The 19,711-nt window shown below is 46.2% G+C and overlaps 1 protein-coding gene and 1 long non-coding RNA gene across 6 annotated transcripts in view; one reads left to right on the top strand and one right to left on the bottom strand.

Annotated features, from left to right (window-relative positions):
* The window catches only part of Slc15a1 (solute carrier family 15 member 1), a 50,711-nt gene extending 49,058 nt beyond the window's left edge, over window positions 1-1,653 (bottom strand). The window contains exons 1-2 of one of the 3 annotated variants that reach the window (XM_074043092.1): window positions 1,445-1,653; window positions 892-994 (exon numbers count right to left, since the gene is read on the bottom strand). In XM_074043092.1, coding sequence (XP_073899193.1) covers window positions 892-916 — 25 coding nt within the window. In that variant the 5' untranslated portion in view covers window positions 917-994; window positions 1,445-1,653. Of the gene's footprint in view, window positions 1-424; window positions 1,142-1,444 lie in introns of those variants that run through there. The other 2 variants (XM_074043095.1, XM_074043093.1) reach the window with 2 other exon arrangements.
* LOC141411430 (uncharacterized) lies at window positions 181-19,482 on the top strand. 3 transcript variants are annotated; one of them, XR_012436161.1, is made up of 5 exons: window positions 181-1,033; window positions 8,070-8,118; window positions 8,618-8,706; window positions 16,787-17,152; window positions 17,260-19,482. It is a non-coding gene; the product is annotated as an uncharacterized lncRNA (long non-coding RNA). The 3 variants fall into 3 exon arrangements; XR_012436160.1 differs by lacking the exon at window positions 8,070-8,118 and having other exon boundaries at window positions 187-1,033; XR_012436159.1 differs by lacking the exons at window positions 8,070-8,118; window positions 8,618-8,706 and having other exon boundaries at window positions 433-1,033.
* Window positions 19,483-19,711: the final 229 nt, after the last annotated feature.

The following is a 19,711-nucleotide window of genomic DNA, read 5'->3' as shown; positions in this document are numbered from 1 at the left end:
CCCCTCCCTGCCATCACCTGCATAACAGTCCAGCTTCAAGGCCACAGCCAGCCGGGAGGTGGGAACACGAGGACCAGAGAGTTCCCAGCAGGCGGGCGGATCAAGGGTTCTGCGTTTATTCTCGAAGCTTCAGGGTCCCTCCGGGACCTCCCTTTGGGGCCACCAGGAGGGACATCGGGCGCCGGGCAGCCTCGGGACCCAGCAAACCTCCGAGTTGTCCCATTTCCCGCCGCGCCAGCCGTCTGGCTCCCAGCGCCTCTGCCAGCTGCCAGTGACATCGGGGTCCGGAGTCCCGGGTCCCGTATCGCCTCCTCGCAGTGCCCCGACGGCGCCCCACCAAGCGCGCCCCGGGCCTCCCTCGGGGCTGCCAGGGCAGAAGTGTCCCCTCCCCGGGCGACCCCGCCCCAGCCGGTCGCACACGTACCCATGGTGGCGGCTCCGCGGCTCCCTGCGACTGGCGAGTAGGAGTCCGGCTCCTCTGACTTTGTTTCCAGGCCCTGCCCAGCTCCCCGAGCACCTGGAGGTGCGCGAGGCGGGGCCCGCCGGGCTCCACCCTTGGAGGTGGCCAATGTCGCTGAGCTCCGCGGGGGGACACCTGTCCGTGACTGTGCCCCGCGGTGCCGCCCTGGGCCCAGGGATCCCCAGGCCAGGGTCACCTGCAGGGCTTGTTAAAATGCAAATTGCCAGGCCCCGCCCCCGGACTTGGTGGCTCAGGCTCAGGGTGGGGACAGGAGAAGTTCGTTTTTAACAAAGCTAGGTGATGTCCGTGCCGCTGGGTCGCCGACCACACGTTGGAAGCCACTGCGCAGAAACGCGCACTTGTGTGTGGGAAGCAAAACCGGTGCAACGGCCCGCAGGGGTGTAGACGGGTGTGCGTGTGTGTGGCTTTACCTGGAGTATGGACCCTTGAAACCATTTCTGGAAGATTCTGCACTTCCAGAGAAAATTCAACAATAGCGATGATTTTTCTGCTTCTGACTTGAGGACGTTCGTGCTTAGCAAACACAGAGGAACAATCAAAGGGGAAATGAAGGTGAGTTTCTGTGTTTTGTTTTGTTTTTAATGGTGGTGAAATACACCTAACATAAAATTTACCTTCTTCTGTTAAGTGTGGCTACCAGCATGAAGTACTTTTGCACTTTTGGGTAACCATCACCACCCCCATCTCAGGGCGCTTCTGTTTTCCCAAACTGAAATTCTGTCCCCACTGCATCCCCTCCCCCAGCCCCTGTCATCCACCACTCTACTTTCTATCTCATGACTCTGAGTCCTGCAGGAGCTTCATGTAAGAGGGTTGGTACGGCATCTGTCCTTTTGTGACTGGCTTCTTTGACTTAGCATGTCCTCCGGGTTCATCCATGCTGCAGCATGTGGTCAGACCTCCCTTTGTAAGGCTGAAGAATATCCCCTTGTCTGGATACACAACTCACTTTTATCCACTCACCTGTCTCTGTCCTCCTCTGAGCCTCAGGAACTCCCCAGCTGGGAGGTGGTGGTGTGTGGGCTACCTAAGCACAGGTGGCTCTTCCCCAAAAGTGGCTACACCTGCTCTTCTGGAGCTTTCTTCACTGGGCGAGGGAGGAAGAACTGTCTCCCTCCCTTGCTTAATTGATCCGCACAGGGAAGCAGCTGGTGTTGCCTAAGGGCTGGGGGCTGGGGGTGAAGGGACCACATCAGGCAGGAGGTGTGGCACTGACGCAAGGGAAGAACCACGTCCTCTGGAAGGACTGCCCTGTCCAGCCAGGCGGAACGGAGGCATGAAGCTCCTGATAGTTCCTTGGGTCAGTTTCCTCTGTGGGCAGACTTTCTGTGGTTGAGTTCATGAACTTGGTGTCCCCAGCCTCTGGAAAAGCACTCTTGGTCCAGACCAGTGGTTCTCAGTGTGGTCTACCACCTGCGACTCCGGAGAACTTGGGAGAAATGCAGGTTCTGGGCCCCAGCCCAGGTCCACAGAATCAGAAGCTCTGGGGGCTTCTGGGGGCTGCTGACATTGCAGCACTTGTGAGGTGAATTCTATTTGTCCCACACTCTTATTTAATCCTTCACTCAAGCATTGCTTACCACCTCCAAGTTCAAGCTACTGTGCTAGTGACCAGTGAACTGAAACAGCACAGAGACAGCCCAGAGGCCACAGCTCTTACATTCTTCCTTGTCCTTTAAGCATGACAAGAACGGGCATGATACTTGGGACACAGAAACGAGGAACAAAACCCAAGGGGACAGAAGAGACAAGCTCTGTGGATTCCAAACAGAGCAGCCAATCCGCTACAGTGCCAGGAAGGTGTGCACTTGGAGTCAGGTTCCCCTCCCTGGGCTGCTCTTTGGTACACAGTGGGGACATAGGAACCTCTGTATCCTCAGCCTTGGAGAGTCACTATGTGTCAGGCGCCTTTCCTCACTCAGTTTTTTAACCCTCAGTTCTCCATGGTTTTGCCTCCTGGGGCTCGTGTAACAAATTACCACAAACTTGGCAGCCAGAAGTCTGGAAGCAAGGTGCAGGTGGCTCTCTCTCTCCCGAGGCTCTAGGGGAGAATGCTTTCTTGTCTCTTCCAGCTCTGGGGGCTCCAGGTGATCCCCCGGCTTATGGCTGCCTCACTCCAATCTCTGCCTTCACACAGCCTCCTTCTCTGTGTCCTCTCTGCTTCTCTTCTAGAGCCACTTGTCACAGGATGTAGGACTCTAACACAGGACAAGTGCATCTCAAGATGCTTAGTTTTACTCCATGTACAAAGATCCTGTTTCCAAATAAGGCCACATTCACAGGTGCCAGCTGGGCATAACTCTGGGGAAGGTCACCATGGTACCCACTATACTCTCCAAAGAGCCCCAAGCCTAGAACTGGGATGTCTGGAATTGACAAGACAGACCTTTCAGTTCCATCCCAGAGGGAGATTGAATAGAACCGAATAGAAAGCAACTGACTCTGACGAGGCTGATGGTTGAGAGACGTTAGGAAAACACAGGAAAAACAAACAAACAGACAAACAAACAACCATTCATTTGAGAAGGGGGAGGTTCTGAGACCTGGAATGGGAAGGAGGGAGGAATGTGAGGTACAAGGATATGAGGGTCATTTGGAAAACAGGAGAAGGAGAGGGAGGACCTGCATCCAGCTCAAGTTCATTCAGTGCGACTTTGGAGCCTAGACTTGGCAGGAGAAATGTTCAAGCCTTGGTCTATCAAACCCAATGTGCTCAGAATATTAAGCAGCTGAAACCCAGGAACTTGGAATGGTTCTTTGAAGACCAAATTATAGCACCTGTTTATACCAAGATGACTGCTAAGAGACACATTAACTTTCCCAAACTCACTTAAATCATCACTCATTTGGCAGGTTTTGCTTTAAAATGTAGTTATCAATCTTAATTACCTCCAGGGCTGGGAGTAATAATTATTTATCGCATACACTTACGGTGTGCAGGCCTAAATGCAGCACACTCATCATCCCAAAGGTGCGTCCTGTATTCAGGGAGCATTTTTTTCTTTTTAACTTTTTGGTTATGGCAAGTTTCAAAGGTGTATGAAAACGGAGAAGACTATGATGAGCCCTGGTTGTCCCCAGCTGGCTTAGCTCAGCTGGCACCAGCATTGCGCCAGTCTTGTCTCCGTGGAAGTTACCCCCATCGGCTATGGAGGAGAAAACCATATCGAGGGTGGTCAATTACCCGAGGTCCTGCAGCAGGATTTGGCACTTCTGCTCCTTAGCTATCAAGGTTTTCAAATTCTCCCCTTCCACCAAAGTTATGAATATTGTCACTCACTCAGATTCTTGACGCTGTCTGCTCTGGCTTTAATGTCCACACCCAAAGCATGCATTGCAAACAGTCCCCCGAGCAACAGTACGGAGAGGCACACACTATCTTACCTCAAATTGAGAAAGAAACCGATGAGAAATCAAACTATTTTTCTATAAGACTATGTAGCATTTTTTGGGAAAGGGCAGACTAAAGGCCACAAAATAATATGTTGAGAGACCAAATAAGAATGAAAGAACAGATTTGCTATTCTCAAATAAAGCTGATTTACTGAAGGCCCTTGCAAAGCAACTACAAAACAAGCGTCTTTCATATGAAATAACAGGAGCAGTCCCACATTGTCCACCAGGCAACAGCAGGTGCTGATGCTCTTGACGGTGTAGAAAATCTCTGCTTCAGAAAGTGCCGGAAAAACTGAGTTTGGAAAACGTTGCTCCAGTAATGAATATAAAGTTCCTAAAAAAGGAAAAGACACCCTTATCATCTCTAAGCTGCTCACTTCGTTGCCTTTTCACAAAATAAACTCATTAGTTAATTGCTTTGAGAAGTTGTTCCAAATTGTGAGGCAAGGAATTAGCAGTCCCTCCTGGATTAGTCATTTCTGTGCCAGTGATAGTGCCATTTAGCATCTGACAGAAGAGACCCAGATCCTTACAACTGCCCTGTTCGGGGACCTCAGGTTGAATCACCCATGCTGGGACTTGTCAGGTGTGTTTCTCTGACGACCTGCTTCCGCCCAGTTCTGCAGACTTAAAATGGTGTCTTAGGGGATCACTGTGACAAATAGACATTTTGAACATCTGATTCACTACCGCAATCATTCGACCTTGTTTTCTAGAATGAAAAAGGTGATAACATCTCTCTAAATGCTGGGGCTAGCAGAGATTTAGAAAATTCAGGAATTTCTAGAATTCAAGCTTAATATATCCTTCTAATTTTATATACTACCACTCAAATCAATATTAAATAACTGGACAAAATAAAAGATCAATTTTTTTGTGTGATACTGGGGTTTGAAGTCAGGGCCTGGCACTCTACCATGTGAGCTTGAGCCATGCCCCCAGCTCTTTTGCTTTTAGGTTATTTTTCAGATAGGGTCTTGAGTTTTTGCCTAGAGCTGGCCTCTAATTCTCCTTCCTGTGCCTTCCAACTAGCTTGGGTTATAGATGTGAGCTATATATCTGACTTCGTTATTGAGATGAGGTCTCAGTAACTTTTGCCTTGGTGGGCTTCAAACCACAATCCTTACACAGTTCACCTCCTGTGAACCACCATGCCTGGCGAGGATAATTGTTTTGAGGAAAAGAATTAGTTTCCCATTGGTGCTGCTGTAATAAAAATCACACACTTAATGAGTTGATACCTAGTCACCCAAAAAACCCTTTGGGAATGTCAATGAATGTTAGAAATTGATAGCTGATTGGATGAGTAACCAAAAGACACTGCATCTGGCTCCCAAATATTTATTACAAAGAGAAATATAGTAACTATGGCTGAGAAACCCAACAGATACCACCTTGACCAAGTGACCAGGATCAGCATCAAGGACAAGACACAGGAACATCACATCCCTAACAGGATGCTCTGAGAAGGGCACAACATTGGTCTAGAGAATTCCTGCCAAAAATGTGTAATTTTATCAGAAGAAAGCACCAGGCAAACCCAAACAGCGTGACATGCCACGCAAGAACCAACTCCCCAAATGTGATGCTTTTGAGAAACGGTGACAGACCAAGGAGCCATTCCAGATATAGACACAGACCTGTAACATAAATGCCACATGGGAGCCTGGGGCAGAGAAGGGGCATCAGTGGGGAAATCACTGGCATTTCAGAAGGTCTGTAGCTTTGGCTAGTTGTATTGTCATTGTTAATTTCTTGGATGTGATCATTGTCCTATGGTGACATAAGGTGTCAACACTGGAGGAAGCTGAAGGTGTCATGGAAGATTTATATTCTGTTACTGCATCTAAAATCATTGTAAAGTGAAAATTCTAAAGATACCACATCTAAATCACATTTATTGTCATAGATGGGAATAATTAAAATATTCTTACCATAAAATAAATTCTATATACATTTTTAATAAAGTATCTGTCAGGAATATTAGTGACACAGATGAAACGTTCAGATATAAATTTATTGTAATCGTTCACAAATGTTAAAAGTTAAACTATGTTGATGATAGAAGAATTATTCCATATAAAAGTCTTCCTGGTGCTAGGCACCAGTGGCTCATGCCTGGAATCCTTACTAGTTACTCGGGAGGCTGAGATTGGGAAGATTGTGGTTGGAGATTAGCCTGGGCAAAAATTTAGTAAGACCCCATCTCAGCCCAGTAGCTAGGCATGGCAGTACACGCCTGTCATCCCAGCTACTGTGGGACACATAAATAGGAGGACTGTGGTCCAGACCGGCTTGGGCAAAAGAGAGAATTTATGCCAATAATCAAAGCAAAAAGGGCTGAAGGAGACCGGAGATGACCACATGTATCTTTCCCCACGTTCCCTTTAGGGACTCCAGGTTGGTGGCTTGCTATTAGTCAGGGGTGGTGGATTTAGACCATGGAGATCAGCAAGTGGTTCTTTTTGGCCCCCTCCCCAGGGTTGATTGTTAAATACATAGCAGGACCTCATTGGCTGGGTCCACTTCAGGGATATGTGGGCAGGGTTTTCCATTCCCATTTTCCTAATGGCTAATGATAATGGATCCCTTGTATGTGTCCTTTGGGGAAATGCCTATTGGAACCTCTTGCCCTTTTTCTGTTGTTGTCATACTGGGATTTGAACTCAGGGCCTTGTGCTTGCTAGGCAGATGCTCTACCACTTGAGCCATACTGCCAGGCCAGCTTTTGACTATTTTTAAATTGGTCAAAAGACTTTGATTAGATTATACGACTGATTAAATATAAGTCCATTATTAAGTGAATGATTTGCAAATAATTCCCTCTAGTCTGTTGCTTTGTCTTTCAACTCTCTTCATGGTGACTTTTGAAAACACAAGTTTTAAATTTTGATGTCTACTTTATCAAATTGCTTAATAGATCATGCTTTTGTTGTCATAGCTAAGGAAACTTTTGCTATTCCAAGATGCATTTACAGTGTATTCTTCTGGAAACTTTATATGATTCCTACATTTGGGCTTATGCTCCATTTGAGTTAATTTCAGGCTGTGGGGAAGGCGTAGGTGTAAGTTCATTTCTGACATGTTGGACATTCCAGTGCTATTTGTGGAAATTTCCCTGGAGCTTTTGTAATAAAATCAACTGCCCCTGAATATAAGGGGTTATTTTTGAGCTCAATATGTCTGCTGTCATGCTAACACCACCTCTATTGATTACTGTAGCTTTGCGGTAAGTTTTGATATCTATATCTGGCAGTGTAAATCCTCCAACTTTGTTCATTTCCAAGATTGTTTTGGCTATGGTTGGCCCTTTGTCTTTCCATATATGTTTTAGGGTGGAAGGAGGGAGAAAGAGGGCCAGTTGCCAAACATATCATAAGTGCCACACATCAGATTATACATCAGATTATCCTCAGATCACACGTTTTTCTATTTTCTTTACATGTTTCAAAAAGTAAAATCTATTATTCTTCCTAAATTCTACAAGTGTATATAAAGACTTGCTCTACTCAGGATTGCTCCCTAATGTCTGCTCAGAAAATAGTTGTGAACACTTATCACTTGAAAAAGAAAGTGGAATGAATGGTATGAACCTAAAAGGGGTGCAAAGCACTTACTCACAGAGCTGAATCAGCTTCCAGAAGGTGCAAGTCTGCCAACCAGACAGGGAGAAAATGGCAGACCATGAAGACCCAGGGCTGTAAATGAGTAACGCTGACAGGTAGTGTTATTTTATAACAAGGGTCACGATACATGTTTCCCTCTAATGATTACACAAACCCTGCAACTACAACAATTATTTATTAAGAATGCTTATAAAAACCGTGTTCTTTTAAAAATCTATGTTCTGCCAAAACATCCCTGAGCTTTCAGGGCTGACTGGAAGTTCTTCCATGTGACAAAAAGGGACACCCATTCTACCAACACTCAGCCTGGCAGTAGGAGGGCTGACTGGAAAAGGAACATGAGGTGGACCTATCTTTCTTTTTCCTTCTGTGTCATCACTTTCTGGATAAGTCACTGGCTGACACAGGCCATTGGCACAATTCAGAAGGGAAATGACAGGATTCCTTGGTTGACTGTGTTTCTTACAACATGGAAGAAGTTCTACTTGGGATAGAAATGTGGCCTTTCCTGCTGACCAGTCAGAGGCCTTTACTTACCTGTACTGGCTTCTCCCCCCTGTTCACAGACATGGTCCAGTGTCCCGTCAGACTTCACCTACAAAGTACAGATTCAAGGTAAAACGATTAAGAGTTCCAGGATGGTGACAACAGAGCCTTCGTGAAGGACAGAGCCCCTCTGTCCACGTGATGTGTGACTGCACAGGTTGCTATCCATACTGCCCCTCAGATTTTATTTGCTTTCTCAAAAAGTATTTAGGTTGTTCCGGGGGTAACGGTTCAGTTTAAGTTCTTTTCTGCCCTCCCAGTCCTAACTTTTGCTAACATCACTGTTGGTGACACGCTAATGTCCCCCAACCTTAGGAGGCAGACGTAACTGAGATTGAGGTCTCAGTTTTGTTGCTTATTTTGTGTGACAAAGTAATTTGGACAAGGTTAAGGATAACTGTTTTTAGCTTCAGTTTCTTCTCATGTCTCATAATACTTAACTCCTGATGTCAGCGGAGATTAAGGGAAAAGAGCTCAAGTGGCCCGCTGAGCACTGCTGAAAGTGGAGCAAATTTTCTTATGGACAGAGAGTGATCTGCACAGCCTTCCCTCTTACCTGTCCCCTCAGGAAACAGTGGAGGAGAAATGGCCTGAGAGCAGCAGGCCTGAAAATCTGCGGCTAACTCGCTCCATCACACAGTAGCTGTGTGACCTTGGGTAAGTCACTTCCTTTTTCATGCACAGGTTCCCCAGCCTTAAATGTAATAATAGAAATCACAGAAAGGTTTTAATGAGGTGGCATATATGAAAGTGCTCTGTAATAAAATACAGATGGGAAAAACACAGATGTCATAAGATACAAATGTTAGACATTACCTAAGAGACTGTCGAATGTGTTGAAGTGAAAGAAGTTTCTTCAGAGAGAAACTTTGCCCGGTCTTTTGTTTTCATTATTCTCAATTACTTTGTTTTAGGTGCATCTTTTGGTAGCAGCATAGCACTGAAATTTGTTTTGGGAATCAATCTGAAAGGTTTTTTTGTTTGTTTTTAATGGCTCATTTATAGATGTTTGATTTTAGTTCTATCTGTATTTTACCTTATATGATATATTTTCATAGTTTTAAAAGTTTCTTATTTTATGGTCATTTTCCTTGCATTTTTAACAGCTTTTTTGAGATGTCACTTATATTCTACAAGCTTTGCCTGTGCAGTTCTATGGCTTTTAATTCTTCATGTTTTGGGGCTTAGTTTTTCCTGATATTGGGGAAGATCTGAATTCTTATGCTGTTGGTCATCTTATAATTATAACCTTAGTAACACCCCTCGCCATCTATTTATATACTTTCTGTCCCCTGCTGTGTGAAAATGATAACACTGACAGGCTTCGCTTCCTTTTTTGCCCCTTTCCTCTTCCTCGTCACTCATCTTACTGGAGCCTCTTTTTTTGGTGTTTGTGTAATGCTGATCCACTTACTCAAACAGCTGGTTCCCACGTCTGCAGCTTCTGCATCTGCAGATTCAACCACATATTGAAAATGTTAGAAGAAAATGCATCCGTACAAATTGTTATTATTCCCCTAGGCAATCCAGCTTCTTACCTAGCATTTGCATTGCGTCAGGTGTTAGAAGTATCCAGAGATATTTGATGCACTTGGGAGGAAGTGTGTATGTCATGTGCAAACATTCTGTCATTGTATATAAAGGACCTTAACATCCTCAGATTTTGGTACCTGTAGGGAGTCCCGAGACCAATGCCCGCAGATACAGAAGGGTGACTGTACTTCTGTGCCCCATTATCAGCTGCAAGTGGCACTTTTGACTCCCAGCTAGCACTGATGAAGCAACCAACAAGTGTGCTCTGCTGTGCCCCCTCCCTTTCTCTAAGGAGTTTATCACTTGTGCCATTTCGAACCTCTCAAGGCATAAAACATTTACATTCTAATCTGCCACTTTTCTCACACTCATCTTAGTCTTAATTTTTCTCTTAAACACATTCTGTTCTCACTGTTAGTCCTTTTGGCATAATTTCCAGTTATCCTTTGGTGAATAACTTTCATCCACTCATTGTTTTCATGGGAAAAATGATTCCTGAGAAATATGCCACCAGCAGGATGAACAGTGTCACTTTGGTGGGGAAACAATAGAACCATAAAATAGATTTTTCCTTTCAATTTGAGAGTCTGTGAGTAGAAAGGGAAAATGGCTTCCGTTACCTTAAGGTGACACTGATCTCAGAAAGCAAGAAGGCCAATGTACTAGCCATCACCCAATAAACTTGACTCTTGGTTTTATTGAGTCAAATTGTCCTGAGTAGAGAGGAATTCTCAGTGTGGAAGTTTCTTATCTGTACAACAGGCTAATGCTCATTTCTCATGGCCGGAGATTGTGTTCTAAGATCTAAATGAGTTATGGTCAGTGGAGAGGGAGCAGAAACAGATAAGATAGGCGCTAGCCCTTCTTTCTCAGTTCTATTTAGAAAGCAATGTTTGCTTTCCGCAGGAAGCATGTTGGGAAATTCTCTTATAATCATATAAGGAGGTTCTTTAAATCCAGTGACGGAGGGAAGCTAACATCCTTTTTAAAGATAAGCGTGACCCTGTGTTATCAGCAAAATGGAGGGGACAATTTTTTAAAGTTATCTTTCCCTCCTCTGAATGTAAAAGTAATACATTTTCATTACAGACTGGGAAAAATTTTGAAAAATGTAAAGAAAAAATGTAGAGGGCTGAGGATGTAGTTCAGGGGTAGAGGTAGAGCATTTGCCTAGCATGTGCAAGGCCCTAGGTTCCATCCCCAACACCATACACACACACACACACACACACACACACTATAGATAGCTGGGGTTAATATTTCATTGTACTTTTTTGCAGTTTTTTCACACATAAAGCAATAAACTTACCAGCATTAGACATTACCGTACATGCTTTGTAACATCCTATTTTTATGCTACCTTATGTTATGAGCACATTCCCATATCACTAAGTTGTCTTAACATTATTTTTTGATGACTGCAAGTATTTCTTTGTACGTGAATCCCATACTTAACACATTTCCTTGTGTTTGGACCTTTAGGTTGGTTCCTAGTTCCAAACTACTTAACTCTGTAACATATATTCTCGTACAGAAGTAGTTGTGTCTCCAGCCATTTCCAGAGTATAACTTCCTAGAAATAGGAATGTCTTGGTCAAAGGGTATGAAAACAATTTAAAGCTCTCTTCCTGCACAGTGCTAAACTGCCTTCAAGAGATGCTTTTCTTGCATTCAGTGTAGGAAAGCAATGTGCCAAAGGTATTGAACATGAAAAAGAAATCACACACGTAAGAAGAACATGGAATGCCATCCCTATGTTAGGGGCTCTGTTTCCAAGATTGCCAGGAATGGCAGCTGACGGGAGCTACCTGTGTAGCATCATCTAAGCAGGAGGCCCTTGGCCCACCACACTCAGGTGGGACAGCCTCACACCTCAGCAAGAATCCCTGTGGTAGATGAGGCCCTGCTGCCACCTTCCTTCCTCTCCCTTTACCCCTTCTCATCCTGACATCTGATCCTGCACTGACGTGCCCCCACCTCCACAGGGGTGCAGCTGTGCAGTGTGTTACAGCTGTTTGTGCAAAGCACACAGCCACAGCACGCATGTCCTCACATCAAACCATAGGCTGCGCCCTTCGGCCCACTGGTGAACTCGACCATCATAGTTTGCTGTAGTAATGTACAACCTGGATGAGGAAGGGAAACTCAGGGTCAGAGGGCCACAGTAATCCCCTGTACCTGGTGGCCTGGGGAAGGTGTTGCTACAGAGAGGGCAAGTGGAGAAAGGCCACACACTGGACTGGAAGGAGAGCTGTAAGTACATAGTGACCCGGTGACTTCATGTCTTGAACTGTCACTGTCTTCTGTACACAAGATGATGATCTTCAGGATCCGTGAGAGGGAGAGACATGAGTTGAATGCAGGGTGGACAGCAAGCCCTCTTTTTAAGAGGTATTTTTAACAGCTGGGTGACTCCAGCCTGCCCAGAAACCCAAGTGTAGAATTTAAATGAACTTGAGCAACCACTCTTGGAAGAGTTGAGCTTCCTTGCCTGGCTTTTTGCCAACCGTGTTTCTCCAGCTCTAAGAGGCCAGCTTTGGAGGGCAGCACCACGGATACCAAGGAGACAAATGCTGTCAGCTGGGCGATGACATGAGGCTGCCCCATTGTCCATCAGAGGAGGCATCCTGACTGTGGATTTAAGGGGAGATGGCCTTAGAATCAGTGAGTGATGACTCATTGCATTGTCAGATACTCTCAGGGATCTTGGACTGTCACTGGGCAAGCACTAGGTAAAATGGGGCAAATAGAGAATTCTTCCAGTGTCCACCAAGATCAAGGGGACAGGCAGAGTCTAGCACTTCGCACAGGTGTGAATGTATGCACAGGTGAGCTGTGTAGACATTGGTCTTCTCAGTGACTTGCCTCGTAGACAGCTGTGCACTCAGAGATGGGCCAGCAGAAGGGTGCCGGATACCTTCTAGAGTCTAGAGAACAGCTTGGAACATTTGTCATCAACTCCCAACTCATAACCCACCTACAGTCCTTCCACACTTTGGAGATGCATTCTGCTCTCTTCCAGGGTGAGCTGGGATACAAGCTTGCACCATAGTGCGTGCAATGGCTACCCCCCAGGGGCATTAGCTTTTCCAATCACACACCCACTGAGTATCCAAGACGTGTGACCGACCATGCACGAGAAGCCCTTCCTTTCTCTTGTGGAATATATGGTTTTAGGGAACAGGCTGTGCATGCTACTGAATAACTTGACTGGTTCAGAGTGGCACATGAAGAGGAAGATGGGCACGGCACCCCCAACCGCCTGGGATCTTAAGGACCTGGGCCCCCACATCATCTCTACCACTTACTGGTTTTGGGATCTTGGATTCCCAGCTTTGTGTAGGGGGGATCTCTAGGTCTCAGTTTCCTCATCTGAAAAATGGATCTTACAACAGAACTTATATCTAGAATAATTGTGAGACTACAGTCATTGTCCTCAACTCTAAATCTATTCAGGTTCCCATTATGATTTCTTCCTTGATCTATGAGTTATTAGGAATGGGCCTTACAGTTTCTAACATAGGCTTTTTAACCATCTTTTAAAAAATAAACTTTGTTTATTAGGAATAGTTTTAGATTTACAGAAAAATGACAAAGGTACTACAGAGACTTCCTATAAATCCCATACTCAATTTCCCATTATTAACATCTTACACTAGTTTGGTGCTTTCGTTATAACTAATAAGCCATTATAGGTATATTAGTATTAATTAAAGCCCAGGAAAGTTGCTAATAAACACCATCCCCAGAATTCACAGTTGCTACTATGTGTTACCTAAAATGTTCAGTTAAGACAGGTGAAGAGACAGACCAGTGTGGCTTTGGGCTTGGGAGACAACGGCCAACACAAAGTGACTGAATGGATGCAGGAAATGGATTTAGCAGAAAAATACGGTACAGTTCTAATTGTGTTCAAAGAATTAAAGGGAACCAGGTTTAGCAAGTTAAAGGAAAATGTGCTGAGAGTGACTTACCAAGCAGGAACAGCAGTAAAGAAATTAAAACTGTAAACGAACCAAGTGGGAATTCCATAGTTGAGAAGAACAGTAACCAAGATGAAATTCACGAGATGGGGCCAAGAATGGATCTGAGAGGCAAAGAGTCACTGAACCTGGAGACTGGCCAGTAGAAATTCTCTGGGATAAAGAATACAGGAAATGAGGGAAGAGATATAAACAGAGCTTTGGAGGCCCATGGAACAACACTGAGTGTCCCAACATATGTTTAATGGGCATCTGAGAGAGAGAGAGAAAGAAAGTGGAGCACCTGCCTAGCAAGTGCAAAGCCCTGAATTCAAACTCCAGCACTGAAAAAAAAAGAATTACAGAGAAGGTCTCCCTGCCCACCTTACAACTAGGCAGTTTAAACAAAAAGGTTAAGTCCTATAACAATACAAACTACTGAAATTGACTCAGGAAGAAATAGAAAGTCTAAGTAGACCTATAAAAAATATGGACATTAAATTAGTCATCAAAAATTTCCCTAAAAAAAAAAAGCCTATGCTCAAAAGACCTTGTGGGTAAATCTCCCAAACACTTGAAGAAGAATTAATGCAGAAAAAAAATAAGAGGAAATCCTAACTTGTTGTATGAAGTCAGCATCTCCCTCAAAGCTAGATAAAGACATCACAAGAGAAAAAAATGGTAGGCCGATATTCCATACGAATATAGACATTTCGTCAACAAAATATTGAGGCTTGCAAAATATCAAAAGAATTACATGTCATGACCAAATGGAATTCATCCCAGAAACGTAGGGTTGAACATATGGAAATCAATTTAACATACCATATTAGTAGAATAAAGGACAAATTCACCTTGTATTTTCGGTGGACACAGAAAAGGCGTTGGACAAAATGCACATGCTTTCATGTTAAAAACACTGGACAATTAAATTAGGAATGAAAAGGAACTTCTTCACTGTGGGCCCCTTTCTCCCTGAGATCAGAGACAAGACACTCCTATTCACCCTGCATCGGCAAGTCCCGCGTGAGGTGTATCCCGAGAGACCTGGAAGGCCACAAGCTTGAATATCGACATTCACAGGACCATTGCTCACAACAGCCAAAAAGTGAGCGCCCCAGACATCCACCAACTGATCTCGGACAAGCAAGAAAACTCTGTCATCCAGTGGAATACGATTCGGCCACAAAGGGACGGAGACGGCCATGTGCTATGTGATGAACCCCAAGACCATGCTCAGTGTGTGAAGCCACACAAAGGGCCACACGCAGAGAAACACCCAGATGGGCAAATCCATAGACAGAAAATGAATTCATGGCTGCCAGAGGCTGGGGGAGGCAGTGGGAGTGATGCCTAATGGTTACAGCCTTGTTTTGGGAATGATGAAGGTGTCTTGTGATCAGATAGTGGCGAGTGATGTACAACTTGTGAAAATGCTAAAACTGACTGAACTGTACACTTTATAGGGTATTATAGGGCTGGAGGTGTGGCTCAAGTGGTAGAATACTTGCTTAGCAAGCTTGAGGCCCTGAGTTCAAACCCCCGCATTGCAAATAAACAAATAAATTTAAAAGAGGTTACTTTTGTAGCTGTATCTCAATTTTTTTTTTTTTTTTGAGACAAGGTCTTGCTGGGTAGCCCAGGCTGTCCTGGAACTCATGACCCTCTTGCTTCAGTCTTCCAAGTGCTTGGGTGACAGACATACACTACCACAGCCAGCCCATAGTTTTAAAAAATTTATGAGTTTGAAAAATTGTCCTGGAGGCTTTAACCAAATCATAAGCAAACAGCTTGAGAGATTTTCACACAAGTGAGCACCTAGCCCTTAACTAAATAAAATCGACAACACTCCAGAGCTTTAAAACATACCTGCACCCTCCCAGTCTACCCTTACCCCAAGGGTAATTCCGAAGACGAGCGTTGCCTGTATCTGAGCTTTGTATAAATGGGCTCACACAGCATGTATCACTCTCTTTCTGTGTGTCTTCGTTTATTCAAATTACGATATGAGATTCGTGCATGTGCTGCATACTTCTAGTGTGTCATTTCCATCGTGGGATCGTGTACCACAGTTCACTTGTTCGCCCAGCTATGCATGGACATTTTGGGTTGTGTCTAGCTGCAGTTGTGGGGTTGTGAACATTTTGGTACACGTCTTTTTACACATGTGCATACAGTACTTCCTCTGGATTTATTCTGCAGAATGCTAGGTTGTTAGATTATGGTGCGTGACTACTTTTATCAGACAGTGCCAAGGGTTTCCCTCTGTGTTTGTAACAATTTACACCTGGTGTAAAAGTCAGTCATAGAATCGTGATGAAGAGAATTCTCTTAGGGAAATGATGACTACTTCAGTGTGTCACCAGAGGTGTGGCCGTGGCCTTAGCTGTTGGCTGCCTAGTGGGGAAGACAAGGGAAATGGTAATTGTTTAAACTGTTTTATAAATGTAAACAACAAAAGCCCAAAAGGAAGCTGAGTTGGTTCCTCTGGTACAGGCTGGCTTTTCTGATGCCGGAATGAGAGAGGCCCCTGAAGTCATTGAGCCCTGCTGGGCACATGGTCCCTGACCACAGTCCCCAGAGAGAATGCAGCGCCAATTATGTTCTGGAAGATACAGTGAGAATAGAAAGATCCCTTTACACCCTAGGGCCGGAAGTGAGCACCTGGAGAGGGACAGCCACAGGTGTGTGAGGCCCAGCTCTGGTGCGTGGTGCCCAGGTGTTCCTGAGCGTCTGAGCCACTGCAACCCACCTGGAGCTGTGAGCCAGCATCCCAGGCTTATTCTAGAAAACCAAAGACGTAACAAACACATGGCCTCAGTTGTGTCGAGAGGGGCAGGGCCCGTGGCCATAGATTTTACCAAAGCGGACAAGCAGCAGAAGAAGTACAGACAGACAGAGCCCCTCCCGACCTCTGGGATGCACCTCTGATGATGAAGACAGGGTTCCAAAAGTTTCTGCAGGAACAGAACTCTCTTTTGCTACCTGTGTGACCCTAGAGTTCATCTCTGGCTATATCTAGTTGGGCCCCCAGGGTTTGGCGACGCTTGTCTTGGTCTCAGACCATGTCAGGAATAAGAGTGGCCAGGAGGGGTCAGATGGCAGCTGTATCTGGAGCCCTGGTGGTGAGTTAGGAATAGAAGAGCTGTTGGAAATGAAATGACCTTGGCATCCCCTGACCTTGTCATGGGAAATGTGCCAGGAAATGAGCTGTTCAACCACCTATGTCCCATGTTTTCCAGGCAAGGAGATGGAGAACAAGTTATCAGGTGTCCCACCAAACACAGGTGTGAAAAAGGTGGCCAGACTCACAGCCTGAAGGACCGCACTCACCAACGCACACTGGCGCAGTCAGCCCTAACCTCCTCATGGGGAGACATCTTTCTAAAGCCTCTGCAGCAGCAGTAGTCGAGGTTGGTTTTTAGTCCATCCGGGGTCAAGCACCACGACAGGTAGTTTCACAGACTGTCACACAATCTGCTCGCTCCATCCTACAGGAGAGCATGTAATTGTGACAATGTGGGACAGCATGGGGGTGCCTCGGAAGAGGACCCTGTCTGCACCCATGGCCTCCCAGCTGCACTGAGGTGCGTCACGCACAGTGGCAGGTGAGTGTCCAGCGTGGTACGTTTTAGAAGGTTTGGCCTAAGCTTCTGGGATAACTGGAAGAAGCACAGAGGACATTCACAGTTGTATCTTAATGTTGGAACACTAGGTACTCCAAAAGAAATCCTCTGGACGTGGAGCTTTCTTGAGGTCGCCATGTCATCCAGGTGTTTGTCTGTGGAGTTGAACTAGGACCCTTTGGATTTGAAGACAGAGCGCCTGGTCCAGGCCCGAGTGACTCCGCCATCAGCAGCCTCCAGATCCACTTTGTGGAGCTTTGAACCCTTCTGTTCTGTAACTCATAGGTTTGTCAACATTTCTCTTGTGGTAGCATTTTGGTGGCCCAATGCAGGATGTTCTGATGATATATTTAAGTAATGTAAAATATTTGGCATGTGAAAATCTCATCTCAGGCACAAAGCAGGGCTATTCACCTGATAATCAGTTTGCAGAATGAGAAATATCTAGAAGCCTAAGGGTACACAGAGGCATCCGTTACTCTAAAGCAACAAGCGCCCTAGAACAGAGAGGATGGAGTCTGAATGACCACAGTGTCTTTTTGGGTGTCCATTACAACTAGATGACTGAAATTACTCAGGTCAAATGACTTAGTGATCATGATGGATTTAACCCCCAGCCTCCCAGCAGCCCACCGCTGCTCTGCTACTGAAGCTCATGTTTAGAGCTTGGAGCTGGTCATGGCTCCCTCTCTTCCCGTCTCTCCACCATAACAAAGCCTCCTGGAGATGTTTAGTGGCTGCAGGATAAATCCCAAACTTTGAATGTGGCACATAGATCCTTCACACCCCAACATCAGCTTCAATTCCAGTACCAAGTCCTGTCATCCCAGACTCTACTCCTGAAGTTACCCCCAAATGACCATGTTGTTTAGATCTTAGAACTACACCCAGGCTGCAACCGCTGCCAGAAATACCCTCCTCTATTCGGAAATGTCTTTGTCAAGTTGACCTAAGTCTCCAGGGTGCTGGGTGTGTTAGTTTGGTCCAAATGCTGAACCAAAGTCATGGGGGCCTCCCCAAAATGCAGCACAGGACATGGTCTATGTTAGTGTAACCAGGAGAAGGACTTGGGGACTAGGTGGGTGGCTCCATTTCACTGTGACCCAGGGCAGTAAGCAGGAAGAAGTGCCCCCCAGAATGAACTGATTTTAAGAGTGGCTCCTCTGACCTTGAGCACCTTCCTAAGTGATTGCTAAATGTGAACACAGTGTCTGTCACTGTCCTGGACAACAGGATGTGTTTCAAGGTGTCCAGCACTGTGTGCTGCTCAAATAGAAGGATATAATGAGCTCAATTCAAAGTCACACACAGTCTATGATGGTCTAGAAGGTTGCCTGACTTTTTACTGGCCTGTGTGTTAGTTATTCATGAAAAGCAAACAGACAGCCACACACAGTACCCTGTGCCATTGTGGCTTGTGAGGGGGCACCCAGCATAGCCTGGAGACAGCGCTCAGGAGAAGCAAGAGGCAAGAGTCTTGAGGCAGCCAGGTGGGGGGATGGGGGACAGAGGCCTTGGGACAGAAGGGCTGGGGGTGGGGGGAGCTTCTGTATGGCATGATGGCATGGGGATGGGAGGGAGCCAAGAGCCTCGCTGACGTTTGCGCTGGGGCTTAAGGTCATTATCAGGAGGTCAGCTTTAATAAAACCCAACACTGCACAGTCTTTCTCCTGCTAAGGCCCCCGAGAGAGGCGATGGGGCGTTGCTAGACTCTCAAGAACGTGACAGCGAGCCTCCAGACCTTGGAAGAGAGGAGGCAGCGAGGTCTGGAAGGACACTGCTGCAGCTGGGACAGCCGGCCGCATCTTCAGGAGGGGGAATTGCAGAGCCCTTCTCCTCTGCCTAGAGACACAGGTGGAACAGAATGGAAGGAAGGCGACGGAGTCTTCTGTATCCCAGGTCTCCCACTCTTCATCTTATTAGTCTGGACGCTTTGGGCTGCAGGTCACTGAGCACCTGGAGTAAAACCAGCTTAGCAGTGAGCACGTCTACTATTGGAACTCAGTGTCCCTTGGCCCCCTGGCCCTGCGGTCATCTGGGATGACTTCCTCTGTGGTCTGGTATTGGGGTGACTGTGGTGACTACAGATGAAGAGCAGCTTTTCTAGAATCCCCCACTCCCCCACCCTCCTCAGAGCTGACCCTTTCCCAGAGTCCCTACTCTGGGATGCAGAAGTAGCAGCAAAGGCAGTCATGACCCTTGACCCCGGCCTGGCCAGGGCCCACCTGCGCCTGCTTCACATGGGAGGAGAGTTACCTGAAGCTCACTGAATGCCGCTGGCAGGGACTGAGGAGGGGGAGGAAGAGGGGAGGAGGAGGGGGGTGTGAGGAAGGGAAGAGGAGGGAGAATATGGGAAAAGGGGGGAGCGGGAAGAGGGGGTGGAGGGGAGGAGGAGAAGAGCAGGGGGGGGAGGAGGAGAGGGAAGAGGAGGAGGAAGGGGGGAAGGGGGGAAGAGGGGGGAGGCGGAGGCCCTGTTGCACCGCCTCTCCTGGTGGGGTGGGGGCTGGGAAGGAGAGATGCCAGACGAGAAGTTGGGAAGGT

Source organism: Castor canadensis, chromosome 10 (assembly GCF_047511655.1).
Source record: "Castor canadensis chromosome 10, mCasCan1.hap1v2, whole genome shotgun sequence".
Taxonomy (NCBI): Eukaryota; Metazoa; Chordata; class Mammalia; order Rodentia; family Castoridae; genus Castor; species Castor canadensis.
The sequence above is the reverse complement of the archived record's forward strand: the minus strand, read 5'-3'. Positions and strand labels throughout refer to the sequence as shown.